The 16983-nt window shown below is 49.6% G+C and overlaps 1 protein-coding gene across 1 annotated transcript in view; it reads right to left on the bottom strand.

Moving 5' to 3' along the window:
* Window positions 1-16983, bottom strand: part of TMEM132C (transmembrane protein 132C) — a 312335-nt gene that overhangs the window by 193479 nt on the left and 101873 nt on the right. Inside the window, exon 2 of the mRNA XM_036107603.2 lies at window positions 9348-10245. Within this exon, the coding sequence (XP_035963496.2) occupies window positions 9348-10245 (898 nt within the window). The remainder of the gene's footprint in view (window positions 1-9347; window positions 10246-16983) is intronic.

The following is a 16983-nucleotide window of genomic DNA, read 5'->3' as shown; positions in this document are numbered from 1 at the left end:
AAAAAAATACCCCAGTATGGAGGCTTCCGGCTGGCTCAGTTGGGGGAGCGTGTGACTCTTGATCTCGGGGCCGTGAGTTCAAGCCCCACGTTGGGTGTAGAGATTACTTAAAAATAAAAATCTTAAAAAAAATACCCCAGGATTCTGGGACACTGGAGTATCCAACACTCTTACTGCCATTATTACTCACCCCCTAGCCTAAGAACGCCCAGGTACACAAGTCCCCGTATGCCACGGTAAACTGTTGGCAGCAGACAGAACTGTGATCCGGGAAGCTCGAGGAAAATGAAGATGCCTTTTATTTTTTCAATTTTAATTTTATTTTATTTTGAAAACTAAGATGACTCTTAAATTGGTTAAAGAATGTGGCATAAAGGAAGCAGGTCTCGGTCAGGAAGGCTCTGCTTCCTTTCTCTTTTCAGAGAGCTGGAGTCAATTTTATTTGTAAATGTTTTTCCCACAACAGTCAAATGTCTCACCGAAGCCAGGCTGCCTGGCAACACAGATGTGTTGGGGGGAGCTGGGGAGGGGGCCCTGGGCAGGAAACATTATTTCTTTACTTCTTCCCAAGCAGAAAGAAAATTGTTCCTTTTCTCTGTTCCAGAAGAATACATTTAAAATGACAAGCTGAACAAAATGAAAACAAACCTCTCTTTTGGAGACATTCAACAGGGAAATGAATTTTAGACAGAGTGTGGGAAAACGAGTTTCCAGAATTGTCTGAATTAGCTCCAAATTTGCAGTCAGTGCAAACCCGACTGTGTTTGGGGTTCCTAATGACGAAGTCTGGGACATTCGGGTCATTCCTGAGGGCTCTACCTGACCCGGGGGATGGATGCCTAGTTGGAAATGAAGAGCCAAATCTTTCAGGGGCGAGCCAGGGGTCTGGAAATTGCCTTTCAGGCTTTTGCATACCCTTGGACACAAAGGGGGTCAAGTAAGGAAAAAAAGAGCTCCCCGACATTCAGTTACAACAGCATGGGTGCGGGCGGTGGTCAGTCATCAGCGGGAGGGTTGAGGGCAGGCGCAGGGGCACCGGGCACAGAAGGGCGCGCTCTCCAAATCCCATCGGGGGCTCTGCTCTTCCACCAGTCAGAGGTGCCGAGGGGCACGCAGCAATTCAGAGTTCCCAGGATGACATGGGGCAAGGCCCCGAAATGCACGGGGGTGGTCCTGTCCTCTCCGGAGTGGGTCGGAGAGTGGGCCTCCCCCACTTCATGTCCATGCGGGACCCCAGAATGTGGCCTCACTGGGAAACAGGGTCTTTGCAGGTGTAACAAGTCCCTGATCTCCGGATGGGATCCTTGCAAGGAAAGGCGAGGGGATGTGAGACATGGACACAGAGGGACATGGAGGGGACAGCGTGTAAGGACAGAGGCAGGGCGGGAGTGATGCAGCCGGGAGCCGAGGCACCAGCTGAAGGAGGAAGAGGCAGGGAAGGATCCCCTGATTCCCTGCCCCCTGGAGGCCCCGGAGGAAGCTCAGCCCAGCCAGCACCCTAACTTCAGGCTTCTGCCTCCAGAACCTTGAGAGATCATGTTTCTGACGTTTTAAGCCACCCCGTTTGGGGCAGTTTGTTACAGAAGCCGTAGGAAATGGATATACTGATGCTTTGAGCCACGACTTAGACCAGGGGACACAGCTCAGCCCAGGGTCACCACGGGGTCCCCAGGTCTGCGCAGAGGTACTGAGACGTGATTCCGTTGTCCACGTGTTTAAAGTCAGAGACTGCACTGAAAGCCCGAGTTGTTAGCTTCTCGCCAAAACCAGCGAACCCGGCGGCCGGGGTCGTGAGTCCCTGGCTTCTTCCCTCAGCATCACAGTTTCAAGCTCCATCCACGCCGTGGCCTGGATCACCAACTCAGTCCCTTCTGTGGCCACACGACATCCCATTACATGGACAGATCACATTTTGCTTACTCATTTGCCAGTTGATAGACATGGGGGTTGTTTCCACGTTTTGGCCATTATGGATAACGCTGCTATGTGTGTTTGTGTATTTGTGTATGTCTGGGGTATGATCAGGTGTAAGTGGACTAAAGTGTGGAGCTCCCCGATTGGCTTCAGTCTTTCAGGAGAGACAGGCTCCATGGATCCCACCAGCCGCCCACCGGTGGGAGCCCGGCACCGTGCCCTCCGCCCTGGGCTGGCTGGGAACCGGGTTTACCTATAAAAGGTCCGCATCGCAGAATCCTTTTAGGGGAGGGGACAACCAGTCTATGAGCCCTCCAGGCACTCCTTCCCATTTAGCTTCTAGGAATGAGTCCACCGACACATCGCATCCTGCTTGGAAAAATAACACCTCTCCCAATACCCCTGCATGCAAAGTCCCTTTAGGTCGTCGCTTTAAAAGCCTCTTCCCTGCTTCCACCCTTTATCTTTTTATTTATTTATTGGACGATGCTGGGAATGTAGAGAGGCTGTTAAAGGCACAGGACGTTGTGTGGATTAGGGTGGGGGGGCACCAGTTGTTAGCAAGAATGAGCACGCATCCGCCAGTCCAACTGGGACAGAACGCATGAGTCAGGAGCCCCGCATCTGAGCGCCGTCTGCGCCCCAGCTGAGGGCACCCCCTGCCCCGCTCCCTTATTCTGCGATCCTGCCCCTACAACGCACGTAGTTCCACAGCATAGAGTGTCTCTCCTCTGCTCCCTTTTTATTGTTCTGGGAAGACCACCTCCTTACTTTGAAGTGTTTTACTTAAAAAAAAAAAAAAATTGTCTCTTCGGATTTATGCCCCAAGGGCTCCATTATCAGGGCCAGGACACGAAACCTACCCAGGAAAGGGCAGAGCAGCCCTGCAAATTGCTGCTCGGTTGTCAGGGGTTCCTGAGAAAGCTCACACGGCCCGGGAGAAGGAACAGAGAGGGAGATGTGGAGATTCCTGTGGGTGCTTCTGTGCGGGGCTGGCTGGTGCAGAGGGCAGCTGCCTCGGGGGACGGCTTGGTGGCTGGTCGTGGGCTGGGCGTGGGGGGACCACCCAAGGTCCACAGGAGTCCAGACACATGGGGAACCCCCTAGACCTTCAACTGTCACGGTTGGTAAGTCTCCCATCACACACACAGCTCCCGTTCTGCTCTTGATTCCTCTCTGAGCGCACGTACTCAACCACAGAACAAAGTCCCGCATCTTCAGAGAGACCCACGGGAGACCCGACCAGACCTCCAGAACACAGGTGTCTGAGAGCCTTAAGATCACAACACTGAACCGGGCAAGAACTTCTCAAATGCTAATGGGGAACAGACGGATTCATAAAGCCGCTAACCCGGAGGAAGCAAAGCAAGAATTAATTACGGGAGACTGAATGAATGGACCGAGGGATTAGAATCTTGATGACTTCGTTTAAAAACACTGCTGGTTCTTTAATATTTTGTTTTCCAGATGGAAGGACCCCTTTCCTCCTCTCTTTTAAGACATTTATAACTTGCATCAATTTGCTAAAGCATACGACTGTAAACCCAGACTGAAACATCTCCCTTTTTCTCCCTACCGGATCTCTCCAGAATTCAGAAACTCTGATTAAATATTCTCATTCTTCATGACAATATATGTATTAGAATAAGTTCAATGAGAATCTGTTCCCTTTGCAATGGGACTCAATTAGACAAGTCCATAGCTTGGCTTCTTGGCATAAAGACACTTTAAAGGTCTATCTGAGAGTCCTTGTTATCAGACACTTTTAAAGAGCTGAGGTTGACCTCAGGGACCCAGTGACACCCCTTGGATATGACCAGAGCCATTACTGACTATCATATTTGAGAGCAGACACAGAATCCATAACCTTACTACATTGATGTCAATCATCCAAGTCTAAAAAGACTAGACTTACTTTTTTTTTTACAAACAAATGAGTTTCACCGTATCTTTGATAAAAATGAAATAACTATAAAAATTATATTTCAGATGGAAAACTAGAGCATACCCATGGTCAGACTCTCATCGTTAATTGTCTCCGAAGCTTTGTGATCCACGTGTAAACGTCAGAGAAATCACCATGCAGAACACGCCCGGACAACCTTCGTGGCTGCTACCGGATGGAAACGCCCATGACATCACCAACCAGGGAGACCCCCTGGGACTGAAGCCACCAACCTCATTCCACCCTCTGAAGACGCTTTCAACTCAAATCTAGAAATTTTCTCAACTGGCTGTTTATAATCCACTCGGATTATCAACCTTTGCTTTTCTTTTATTTCCAAAGAGATGTCTCTTATTAAATGACTGATGGCTCCCATCAGCCAGAGACCTGGTTTAGACCTGGTTACAGTACCACCTCCTGAAATGAATCATTCGCATGTTCATCCGGACCTAAGTGACCATGAGGAGAGGCGATTGCTAACACCTCGTGTTGTGGTTTAACTTCGACAGGTAAACCTGAATCTGATTATAACCCATTGGAGTTGCTTAGTTGGTTAGATCTTGGCTTCTCGGAATCTGCTCTGGCGGGAGGGGGGTTCATTCCTTGGCTACTGTTGTCCTAAGGTCATCAGATTGACCTCTGTCTCCTCTCAAGGGTTTTAAATGCCCCTTGACGGTCACTCACATATCACATGACGTCCATCGGGATCAGATACCTTGGGGAACTCAATGATCTGACCACCCGTGTGCGAGATGGTGATGCACCTGTTGGTGCAGGGGGCCCTGGGAGTCCTCAGCCAGGCTGCATCATCAGGGGTAGTGACAGGAACGCCGTACCAGCTGCTCAGGCTCTCAGTTCACTGAGGGACTGACCCAAAGTGGGGGGGATGTTAAAGACACCCACCAACAACAGAGCCCAGCCTTAAAAACTCCTTGAGCTGACAAACCCAGTTTTGTCACACAAGCAGAGCTTAATTCAGCTTGCTTGGCAAGACAAGCGAGGCCACCTTGACCCGGGTCATTGCTTGCTTATGCCTCGGAAAATCGTAAGCAAGCCTTAAATGTTTCCCCCAAATTGACAGGAGGTCACCACTAACCCCTTTCCTTTCATTTAAGAAAATTCTCATATTGTGAACAATGCCGGGGAAGAATAGTTGGTCCCTGCCTCCGGGCTCTGGGAGCTGCCCGCTTTCTAACAGACATGCAAACCGCGCCCCCGCCCCGTCCCCCCCAACTCCGAGCCTCATTCCGGGCTTTGCTTCCAGGGCTCCCGGCGTGCAAACTGTCCTTTGGGTGTGTTCACAATAAACTTCAGTGATTCATCGGTTTAACTTCTGTTTTTTTTTTTTTTTTTTTCCTGAACTTTGGACACAACGAAGCAGGCCTGCTCTCGGGTGCGGAGGACGCTGAGCCACCTCCTTGGCTTTGTAGGCATCAGTTCCAGTTACTTAGTGACGAGGCTGAGGTGCAGCGGCCTCCCCCACTCTCCCCGCTAGTGGCCTGCAAGGTCAAGACCCCCTGAGGTAAAGTGAACATCGATCCCAAACAGGAGAAGTTGTGCAAACTCCGTCTAACACAGAGCTTCGAGGAAGCAGGGGCCCGGGGCAAGTGCCATCCTCGGCATCCCGAGGCCTTCGTGGCATCCAGGCATGGGGGGTGGCAAAGGGCATTTTCAGGGCTGATGGCTCTGATCGTCGGTGTATTCTGGAGGCCGTCGGAATAGCGAGGCATGCCCCTGCTTGCTGTAAGGAATCTTGAGATTGATTTCAAGAAGCCTCGTCAGTCATGAAGGAAAACCTCCATGAAAAGGAACGTTTGTGATCTAGGTTTGATGGCAAGTATTTGGTTTTGCATGAATTCCATAAGTATCTGCTGGGCCTTTGGGCCCGTGGAAGACAGCATCATTCGTGAAAACGATCAGTTAAAAGGCGGACACTTCCACCAAGCCACCGGTGCCCTGACGGGGAGGGGCAACCCTCCTCCCACACTCAGCAGGTGCCTGGCTGGGCGCTGAGGCTGAGAGTATGGACATAACGGGAACCCCCGCAGGGCAAACTTTGTCTCTTGTGAATGATGGAGGATTTCATACCATCACTGATCACGATGTAGAAGTTCTCAATCCTATCCAGAACACACCGGCAAGGGAGGATCTGGTCAAATGAGCCCACTTAAAAGTTGAAAGAAAACATGACAAGGACGATGAACAGATAGACATTCTAGAAGAGCATTATTCAAATCTGAAGCTGAAGAAGCATTATTCAAATCTGAAGCTGAAGAAGCAAAGCTCTGTGCTTTGCTCTAAGCCAAGGGCCAAGGGGCCCACTCCCATGACCGGACACACTTCGAGGCGTCTGCGGAACACATCTGGTTATGTGTTTTTCATTTATGTTGGCGATCATGATTTCTTATTTTCTCAAATAGGTTTCCCAAATCACTATGACTACAGGAAACAAAGCTTCAACTTTCCACACCTTGACGCCTTTGGATTAAATTCACGAAGTCGCGAGCCAAAAGCAGGCTGATGCTTTGGGCCCGTGGAAGACAGCATCATTCGTGAAAACGATCTTATAAAGGAGGCCTCGGCCAGGTTCCCAAATAGGCTACTGGCCCTATAAAAATCCCTAAAACGTCCTGGCTGTCTCCAAATATAGCCTTGTCATCAAAGCCATTGTACAAGGTGATGAAGCCGAATGCCTCTGGATTTCATAGTCAGCAGAGGTCTTTCAAGTTCTCCTGCAAGCCCCCCGAATTTCTCAGTAGAAAGGTCCCCGAGACGGGCAAGATGGATTTCCCTGCAATCCAACCCACAGCCATGGCTGGAGGCCACGGAGGCATGTGGGTCCTGTGAGCACGCACACTCACATGGAGTCACCGTCCGTCCTGCATCTGTGTACATCCTCTCGCATTCTCTTACTGAATATTCCATCCTTGAAACAATTCACTGAAAAATGAACTCATTATTTTTAACTAAGTTACAATTAACTACGTTCTCTGGAAGGGAAAACCTGCTTCCCCCACGCCCTGCTCATCAGTCATGGCAGCGGCATCCTTCGGCCTCACGTCCGGGACCCCGTGTCTCCTCCGCCTCTCCCCCAGGGCTCAGGTCTGTGCTGGAATGATCGGGAAGGCAGAAACAGGGCGGCTGCACCTCACGGCCCTAAGCAACACCCACCCCAGAACCAGGCCATCACCGCCCTCTGTGCTCCAAAGCGCTTGTCATTAAAAAAAAAAAAAAAGTTTTGCTCTTTAAACAAAATCACGGTGAGGTGGGGATCAACACAGCATCGAGAACAGACCTGGTGGCTATGGTTTTATGCAAGGCATGGAGTCCTTTTACTGCTAAAACAGAATTCAGCGCTCAGGGAAGTTTTGATGGATATTTAAACACAAGCCCCGTTAGTGACATTCAACATTCATAGACATACTTTTTATGGGCCAGGCGCTAGAATAAGCACCTTAGAAATAAATATTGGCCCTCGGGGGCCTCTCACCCCCACAGCAGGAAGTGCTGTGAAGACATCTGATGTAGAGATGAGGGGACAGAGGTACGCAGAGGTCAGGTGAGCTGCCCACAGTCCCACAGCCAGGAAGTGCAGGAGACAGGCTCAGAGCTGAGCCAATTGTTTGCAGGAGCTGATCCTCACCACCGTTCCTGCCCGTAATGATGACAAATACAGAAAACATCCCCTCCTGTCCAACGAACAGGTCTGGGGGGCCCACCAGCAGCTGAAGGCCCTGTACCTCCTGGGACCCAGAGACCTGGTGACTTACTCAAACCCGCCCCGGGTGGACCACAGAGCCTGCGTTTCTGAAAGCGAAGTTAAGGATCAGTCCAAGTGCGAAGATAATTATGACTCTGGAATCGTGAGGCGTGTTAGTGGAACCATCCCTGTCTTCTGCATCTACTTCCCAAAGCCCGGGTTGTATATACTTATTTTACAATGAAATGATCTGAAACAGAGTATGCCGAGGGACCCAGGGAAAACAAAACTCAAACCTTGCGGATCAGTGTCTTTCCCAGCCAAGGCAGGAGGAAGCAAAACCCAGATCCTCCTATCTAAACATTTGCTTTCCTGGCCCCAGTTAAAAGGCGGACACTTCCACCAAGCCACTGGTGCCCTGACGGGGAGGGGCAACCCTCCTCCCACACTCAGCAGGTGCCTGGCTGGGCGCTGAGGCTGAGAGTATGGACATAACGGGAACCCCCGCAGGGCAAACTTTGTCTCTTGTGAACGATGGAGGATTTCATACCATCACTGATCATGATGTAGAAGTTCTCAATCCTATCCAGAACACACCGGCAAGGGAGGATCTGGTCAAATGAGCCCACTTAAAAGTTGAAAGAAAACATGACAAGGATGATGAACAGATAGACATTCTAGAAGAGCATTATTCAGATCTGAAGGATGAAGAAATGCCTTGAGAAACACTTGGAGTGCATTTTGTGAAAACAAACACAAACAAAGCTTTTAAAAACGACCATTCTTAACATTATACGAGAAAACTTAAAACAAAAAGAAATACGCTATAAAATGCTATCATTCTATTTTGCAGGTATTTTCCCAAGCAACTCATTCAACATGCGATTAATTTTATTTTAAAAAAGAACCAAGGAAGAGCCGTAATTATGACCTACGTCCTTTTTCACTAGAATAGAAAAAAAAAAAAACCCACAATTTTTATCATCTTTATCTTTTAAACAAATCTCAAATATTTTCTCATTATTATGAAATCCTGGTCCACATTTTAAGAGGATTTGCCGTAAGTGGCTTTTCTGCGGTATTGATAATCTTCGGAGAGCAGATGCTCCCTGACCGACCTCAGAAGCATCATGCAGTGACACAGTAGCCCTATTAGAACTCACGAAATCTGCTGAGCCAGCAGTGGTGACGGCAGGTGGGTTATTCTGTTGTTTCAATTTATTTTCTGTTCTTTCTTTTTTTAGGAGATGGAATACCTCTGCGCAATAATTCTCTGTTGGGCAGACTCCTTTAATCACAGCTACGCTGTGCTCAGGAACTGAGGTTCCCACAGCCCCGACTTGGCAACACTGAACCTCACCAAAAAATTTTTTTAAAGGGTGCATGCAGCCTTGCCTTTTTTCACACATACACCCAAAGTAAAAATATCATAAATATCATAAACCCCATGTCTCTTCTTGGGCTCTGCAAAAATATACTCTCATTCATGCAACAAGTATCTGTGTATCTACAAAAGAATTCAAAGCTAGAGAAAAATCACATCCTTCTCCAAGTTTGATGACAACTCAAGGTCAAAAGACGTGATTCCTTTACCCTTGCTTCTTTTGGATTCGGTTTCTGGCCCCCTTCCCCCGTCCCCTAATCCATGATGTAAGAGGCGCTGCCGAGTGCAGAATTTGGCTTCACTGTGAAGCCAGAGGGTCCCTGAAGGTAGCGAAACCCCAGGCGTCCAGCCCCACCTCACAGGAAGCACACACAAGACTGCCCGGGGCCACCCTGGGCACCTACCTCAGGATGAAGAGGTCCACGGTGGAATTGCTGGCCATGGTGACATAGGCAGTGACCACGTCTCCTTGTTTGACTGGCCGGGAGGGCAGCCAGATGACCACGTTGCTGTCCAAACGCAGCTCGCTGAGCTGGGCAGTGTCCTGGACCCGATAGAGGCTGACAGCACCGATCCTCTGCAGGTGGGGCACGGCCTCGTCCAGCCCGTCCTTCCCGTCCTTCCCCGGCCGGATGGCGTTGCCCTTCCGGACGTCGCCGGCCGCACAGTCCCCGCGCGCGTCCCCCGGCTGCACGGAGTAGTAGAGCTCCACGGGGCTCCCCTCGGGCGGCCCGGGCGCCTTCTTCCTCCCGGCCACCACGCTGGGGGGCCCGAACCAGGCGGCCAGCAGGTCCAGCTCGGCCACGCACAGCCCCAGGGCCCCCTGCAGCCGGCAGCCGGCCCGCACCTCCCGGGTCTCGCGGAAGGCGAACACGCGCAGGCAGGGCAGCCTCTCGCCGGGGCTCTGCGCCGCCCAGTCCCGGCCCAGCACGTGGAACAGCACCTGAACCTTGGGCCGGCTCAGGTACACCTTGTCCCGCAGGATGTGCGCCTTCAGTTTCCAGTTGAGACCGAATTTACTGGTTGGACCTAGAAAGTTCGAAGTGACCATCAGTTCCAGAGGCACGACCTTCTGCACGGAGAAGGGCCCGTAGCTAGCGTTGAGTACCGGGGGCCTCTTGGCCTTGTATGTGAAGAAGGACTCCACCCTGGTGTGCAGGCTGGAGTTGCGCATGACGTCCTGGTTGGTCTCCTTCAGGAAGAAGGAGGTCTCTGCTCCGAGGATGTGGTAGCTCACAGGCAGGAAGGGCGGCAGCGAGGAGAACCGCGGCACGTTGTCTGTGACCCCTCGGCCCTCTATCACTGCAGGGGGCAAAGAAAGAAAAGAAAAAGACAGATGGGGTTACCGCTGGACTCCTTGGACAGTAGGTCTGTAAGCAATTTAGAAATGAGGAGAACGTTCCGAAGCCCACTTGGCTAGAATTTCCACGGTACTCCTGGGATCAGCCAGTAGAGGACTATATGCTCTGCAAATTATATACTTGTATTAGGTTGAAGCCAACGAAATGTAGATTTTTGCACGTTAGGAATGGTCGAACAGTGACGATTTCATAATGTCACTGAGCAGAAAGCTGGCAAGATACCCATGAGTGTGGAGTTGGGATGTTTATTAATAATTTGCATGAGTTTAAAGCATATTTAATGACACGGGTACATGAATAGAAAAACAAACCAATGGAATGGATGAGTCCGTAAATAAACTCACGTACGCCTGGAAATTTAGCATGTGATAAAGACAGCAGCCAAGTCATGAGGCAAAGAGAGACTTTTTCATATATGGCTCTAGGACAAATGGCTAGACACTTGAAACAAAAGATACAATTAAAAAAAAAAAGATACAATTAGATTCATACCTCACACCATACACAAGAATAAACGTCAAGTGAATCAGTGATGTAGACATAAGGAAATAAAATTTTTCCAGTACTAAAAGAAGACAACGGATGAACGCCTTCATGAACTGGGTGTAGGGAAAGCTTTCTAATTATGACTCAAAATCCAAATGCAATTTTAAAAAAGTGATAAACTTCCCTATGCAAAAATTTTTTAAAATCTTTCGCATAACAACAAATTCATAAAGTCAAAGGGAAACATGGTGCACTGGGAAATACTACAAACTGCTGGCTTGTGGCATGCAACCCAGCCTGGGGATGGGCTCTCTTTGGCCCACAGTATTTTAGAAGATCGCTGAGAATGGGAACCATCTTGAACAAAGACGGGAAGCATCTGCGTCTCCAGCTTCTCTTTACACATGGGAGGACCTGGCAACATTGGGCGTTATGCCCACCTGGGAACGAGGGGAGAAGTCACTCAGCAGTTCAGTTACCTGCTTGTAACTGGCAGGTGCATCTGAGTTGGAAAGCTCTGACTGGAATCCGCAGCCTGGTAAGCCGTCCCACCCTGGGGGCTGGAGCTCAGCGTCGCGATGGGCAAGAGCATCACCCCTGCCTTTCTGCCCTCCTCTGTCCATCACAGACGTGGACAGCCGTACAACCAGCAGGCTCCTTGCCGCCCAAAGGTTCTCCTCTCTAAAGATCCCCCATGGCTTCCTCTTACACTGTGGACGGCTCACTAAGCACTCGCTACACGCACAGGACAAAGAGGTTAATGTGCCCGGTGGCTGACTTTGCAAAGCCCCCCAAAGCCCACGGCCATGCCCTTGTTTTTGAAAACCAGCCCAGAAACGCAAATGGGCCCCCGTTCATACAGGGAGAGAGCAGAAAGTTCTCTCTCCTCCAGCCGCTCCACACGCCCCTGCTGGCCGTCCTCTGAAGACAGCAGGTGCGGCCCATCCAGCATATGGGCGACCTGCGCCTCTCTCCTCTGGAAGCTCCCCTAATCCTTCTCCTCGGCAGGGATGCTGGCTAGCAGATCAAAGCTGCCTCGGGTGTTGCCGCAGCCAAGAGGGCTTGGGTTTTCAAGACGGCTTTTCAAAGAAACAGCATCCCCCCTTGTTCTCCACCAGAGGCTTTGTTCTGAGGCCCCCAGGAGCAAGGGTGCTGGCCCCTCTCTCTTTGAGGGATGTGTCTGCACTTCCATTTTAACCCTCTCGTTCCAGAACCAGGTGAAATCGCCCTCAAAAGGCCCCACCAGAGTAGAACATCCCAGAAGAGTACTGGTTCCATGTCCTTAAAAAGGCCGTGGATTATTTAAGCGACTTACAATATTTTGTAAAAACCAAACTAAATCGCCACATCAGATGTTTTGTTCTACTGTACCCATCCCTCTCCAAAAAGGCTCTTAAATCGCGAAGTGTGGAGATTTAGAGACTGATTCGTTTGGGGACAGAGACGGGGGGTGGGGGATGGGCTCTCTGAAGGATCTGCAGGGGCAGGGCAGGACACACCCCTGTCACAGGAAGCACTGCCAACAAGCTTTCTCCTCGTTCTTCACTCTCTCTGTGTGTAGGGATTCCCTTTTTCTACTTTTTTTGGGTTCCCCCCCCAAAAGCCTAAAATATGAATCTCTTATTTTTTAGTAAATGCTGAGTTTGTTTTCTATAAAATAAAGCTGGAGTGGGCCTGCTGTCCAACTGTCTCCTTTCACCATTATTTAAGTAGGTCGCTCCTGCTCCCTCTCATGGAGATAAAGGTGCCTTGATCTTACCTTCCTGCTGACCCCAGTTCTGGTTTTCCAGTTCATGAGAGATTTAACGTGAGCAAGAAGAGACAAACATAGTGAAGAAAGTGGGTCTAGTATGGTGGTTAAGGGCATGAAGGTTGGTCATGGAGGCATTGAGGGTTGATCTACTCAGCCATCATGGGTTCTTGAGCAAGTTCTTACCTTCTGGGAGTTTTAGTTTCCATGGATGGATGGATGGATGGACGGATAGATGGATGGATGGATGGATGGATGGATGGATGGATGGATGGATGGATAGGTGGATGGATGGATGGATGGATGGATGGATAGGTGGATGGATGGATGGTTAGAAGGGTGGGTGGGTGGACGGATGGATGGATGGATGGACAGAAGGGTGGATAGAAGGATGGTTGGATGGGGGATGGATGGTTGGATGGGGGGATGGATGGTTGGATGGGGGGATGGATGGGTGCATAGGTAAACAGACAGATAAATAGGTAGAAAGAGTCAGATACATGGGATATAACAAAAGCTGTGTAGAACAATTAAAAACAGCTCCAATTCTCCTTTTGTATCTACACTTTTGCATGTGGCCCTGCAACCCTCCCTTCAAGAGGAAGTGCCTATTGACCTCCTTGAATCTATGCTGGCCGTGTGATTTACTTCGGCCAGTGAATACCGCACAGAGAAATTGAAGGGCAGTGAAAATACTCTGCACAACACCGCAACAGTGGACACGTGTCTTTATACATTTGTCCAAACCCACAGAGCGTACAACACCAAGAGTGAACCCTAATGTAAACCACGGACTTTGGGTACATGGGAACTCTCTGTACCTTCCTCTCAATTTTGCTGTGAATCTAAAACTGCTCTAAAAAAAAGAAAATCTTCAAAAAACGAGAATTTCTTGAGCATATGCATTCTCATGACTGCCAGGAACATCTCCCTCCACACACAATGCTCCAGACAATGTCTCCTAAACTCAGACATTCAGAGAGTACTCTCATGACATCAGCCAGATATTTATGCATTGCTAAACAATGATTTTTATCAATAACTAATACTTTATTAAAGTAAATACTTAATCAAATACCAGTGAATTAGTGAATACATGCATTTAGATAATCCTCGTATAAATAACAACACAGGATCCCATGATCCAAATTGTTGCCAGTCTATGGCTCTGAGCCTGACATTTGCCATTTCTTTGTTAAATGGGGAGGTTACTGAGTGTAAGGTGTTCAAGATACAGTGACACCAAAATGAGACTTTCCCGCATGATGAAATTAGAATAATTCAAACAATTGAAAAGGGAATCGCTTTCTCATTTGTGAGACTCGGGTGGCTTCACCCCATGTCCATGCACCTCAAACACCAACCCCATGTACGCTCATGAGAACGGCTCCCCCAGGACCTGTGCCCATCTGCACCCTCCCACGCCGTGACTCTGTTGATCACCTCAACTCATCTCACACTCTGGGGAGCCCTGATCCAGGGGAGGAAGGAAGCAGAGGTGATTACCAGCCGTCCTTGTATTTCTTTCCTGACACTTTATCTGCTGATTGCCAGGGAACCATCTCCTGGCTGCTGGGACCCAGTGAGCACAGACAAATATCCACCCTCTCATTCTGGTGCATCTGCTCACACCGTCTCCCAGAAAGATAGGATTATTCGGTAATTTTTATCGATCTGAAATAACCCTGGAAAAGTCCGATGCTGGTTTCCTAAGGCCACGGGAGAGGGAACAGGGGGGCCGTTGACAGACACACCTTCTTATCTGGGCTCCCTGTAGACGGCACACTCATTTGCTGTCTGCCTCCCTGTTTATCCATTTTCTTTATCTGTGTCCCCTGTCAGTGCTGGGGATACCGTGCCCTCCGTCAGGTGTTCATCAGAGAACTCTGCGGCAGAGCTGCGGCCGGAAATTGAGTTTTTGAGATTCTGAGATAGCGAACACAGAAGTCCGTGTCACTTAGCACCCAGATAGAATACCGCAGGGGTGAGAAATGACCCTTTCAGCCCGCATGACGCGTCACCTTCATCATGATGCTCACTTGTGGATGTGTTGACGGGGGCAGGTTCTTCGGAGCTGGTTCTCTCTGGGCTGGGATGTGTGGGTTGGCCAGGCTGGAGAGAGGACCCCAGGAGGGGGCCTGAGCAGGGGATCCCTCCAGGAGAGGCTCGGGGCCTCAGCATGTGAGGAGGTCGGTCTAGGAGCGTGGGAGGGGGCCAGAGTTGGCTCTGATGGCAGTAAGACGTGGGTGCCCGTAGGGTGCGTGGTAAAAACGCAAGGTCCTGCTTTCCTCTTCAACTGGAGAATGTAAAAACAAACACCACGGCGCACGGGCCCTTCAAAGACTATCCAGAGGGGAGGAGTTTGCACTGGATTTGGTTCTACATCCTCATGTTTGATTTTAAAGCATTGTCTGAGAGATTTAAAAAAAAAAAAAAAAAGGTGCAGATATCTGCTCATTTTACAAACAGGAAAGCAAACACCTAGAAAAGTCAGTGTATTTGAACTCTAAGTAAAAAAAAAAAAATCACTGGAATCACCCAAATGCATGAGTGGTATCGTCTCAGGCTGTGCAAAGGGTCCTCAACTAAGGGCGATTTTTGCCCCCGAGAGACACCTGGTAACGCCTGGAAACATTTCTGGTTCTCACAGCTGGGGGCTGGGGGAGCTCCCGGCATCTAGAGGCCGGAACCCAGTGATGCTAACAGGACCGGCCCCCGCCACAAACAGTGTCCAGTCCTAAATGTCGGTGGAGCTGAGGATGAGGAAGCCTGATCTAACCCGATTCACGTGCAAGGTGTTCGTGGTTCATCCAAGGTACAAATGAGATAGAGGAAAGATTTGGGCCAAACCCTCTTCCACCCAGGGAGAGGAAAGGTATCCTTGTGGGTTAAGGGCCTTCCTGACGTCAGACAAAACCCAAAGAATCCCTGCTCCACAATGTACTAGATAAAGATTTTGTTGTTGTTGTTTCGTGGGTCTTTTTGCAAATACCTTAAACTTCTGACCTTTGGCAACCTCATTTCTATAAAGGGAATCATATCACCACCAAGTCACAGAAGGCAATAAGCAAAGTACCCCTGGATAGAAGGTGCCCGAGCGCTGGGAAGGGTGCTGTTGCTATTATATTATTACCCTTCTTAGTATGATTACTATCACCATTGTTCCAGTCATGCTGATAAGTTAGAGTAGAAAGTTTTCAAGGCCACAGAGATGTGCAAAGGATCGGGCAACATCTGTATGAGAAAAGATTCAGGCACCAAGAGCAGCGGGCGGGCCCTTCCACGAGTCTGGGGGGCCACGGGGCCACGGATGCCTCCCACTGACCCACCTGGTATCAGACACCAGCCCCCTCCCCACGGGAAAAGGCCAGCCTCCATTCACCTCAAGGAAAACCCTGATGGGATTTTCCTTCCAAGTTACCGCCGCTTACTTGAAATATGAGTCGGCTCAAGTATTCTGAGGTTTCCTCCCCCTCTCCCGGTTGGTGATTTATTAACATTCTCCAGACACAGAATGTCTCTCTCTGCTAAATATGGCGCATTGTTTCTTTTTTCTTGAAACAAAAGGCACCTTGATAAATGGATTATTTTATTTCAATGCCTCTTCTGAACAAGCCCCTGAATATCCTTTGCTGAAATTACATAGTGTGGTTTGCAATTTTGGAACAGACACTCTCCTCTAAAAGAGCAGGTACTTATCTCCCCCTCTGAGCTGCTGGGGGGACACCCCCCTTTTTCGGGAAAAACTCCATAATCATCCTCAGGTGTGGCTTAATCGCTACCCCAGCCCCAGCAGAGCAAAAGACTTAGGCCTTTCAGAGACAAATTCTCGAAACCACCTGGAATCTCAGACCCTATCAGCATGAGAACAGTGCCCTGGGTATGCACCCACGAGGGAAATATTTACTAGGGAGAGCCATAAATCTAAAGTGCGGTGTTTTAACCGCCTGAATTTATATTTCCTGAAGTCGAGTCTGGCAAAGAGTGTGGTAGCTATGTGGCTGATCCCTCCGCCCCCCATGTCCCTGGGTGTGGCTTGGACCCCAGGTCCGCGGGGGTTCCAGAGCTCAAGCTGGGGTTCCCTTAAGGGAGGCGCTCCCCGGAGAACTGCTGTATTAGTTTCCCATTGCTCCTGGAATAAATGACACAAACTTAGTAGCTTAAAACAATGGAAAATATTTTCTTATAGTTCTGCGGGTCAAAAGTCTGAAATGAAGGTGTGGGCAGGGCTGCGTTCTTTGTGGTGAGTTCAGGAGAGAATGTTTCTTTGCTGTTCCCCTTTTGAGAGCACCTGCAGTCCTTGTTTCCCTTCCTCCCTCCTCAAAGCCAGCAGCCCACAGCTTCTGTTCGCTCTGACCTCCCGTCTCCCTCTCACAGGGATGCTGGTGATTAAATCCCAGCTCAAACCACCTCACACCAGTCAGAAGGGCTGAAATGAACAAG

This window comes from Halichoerus grypus, chromosome 13 (assembly GCF_964656455.1).
Source record: "Halichoerus grypus chromosome 13, mHalGry1.hap1.1, whole genome shotgun sequence".
Lineage (NCBI taxonomy): Eukaryota > Metazoa > Chordata > Mammalia > Carnivora > Phocidae > Halichoerus > Halichoerus grypus.
This window is presented reverse-complemented; position numbering and strand designations above follow the sequence as displayed.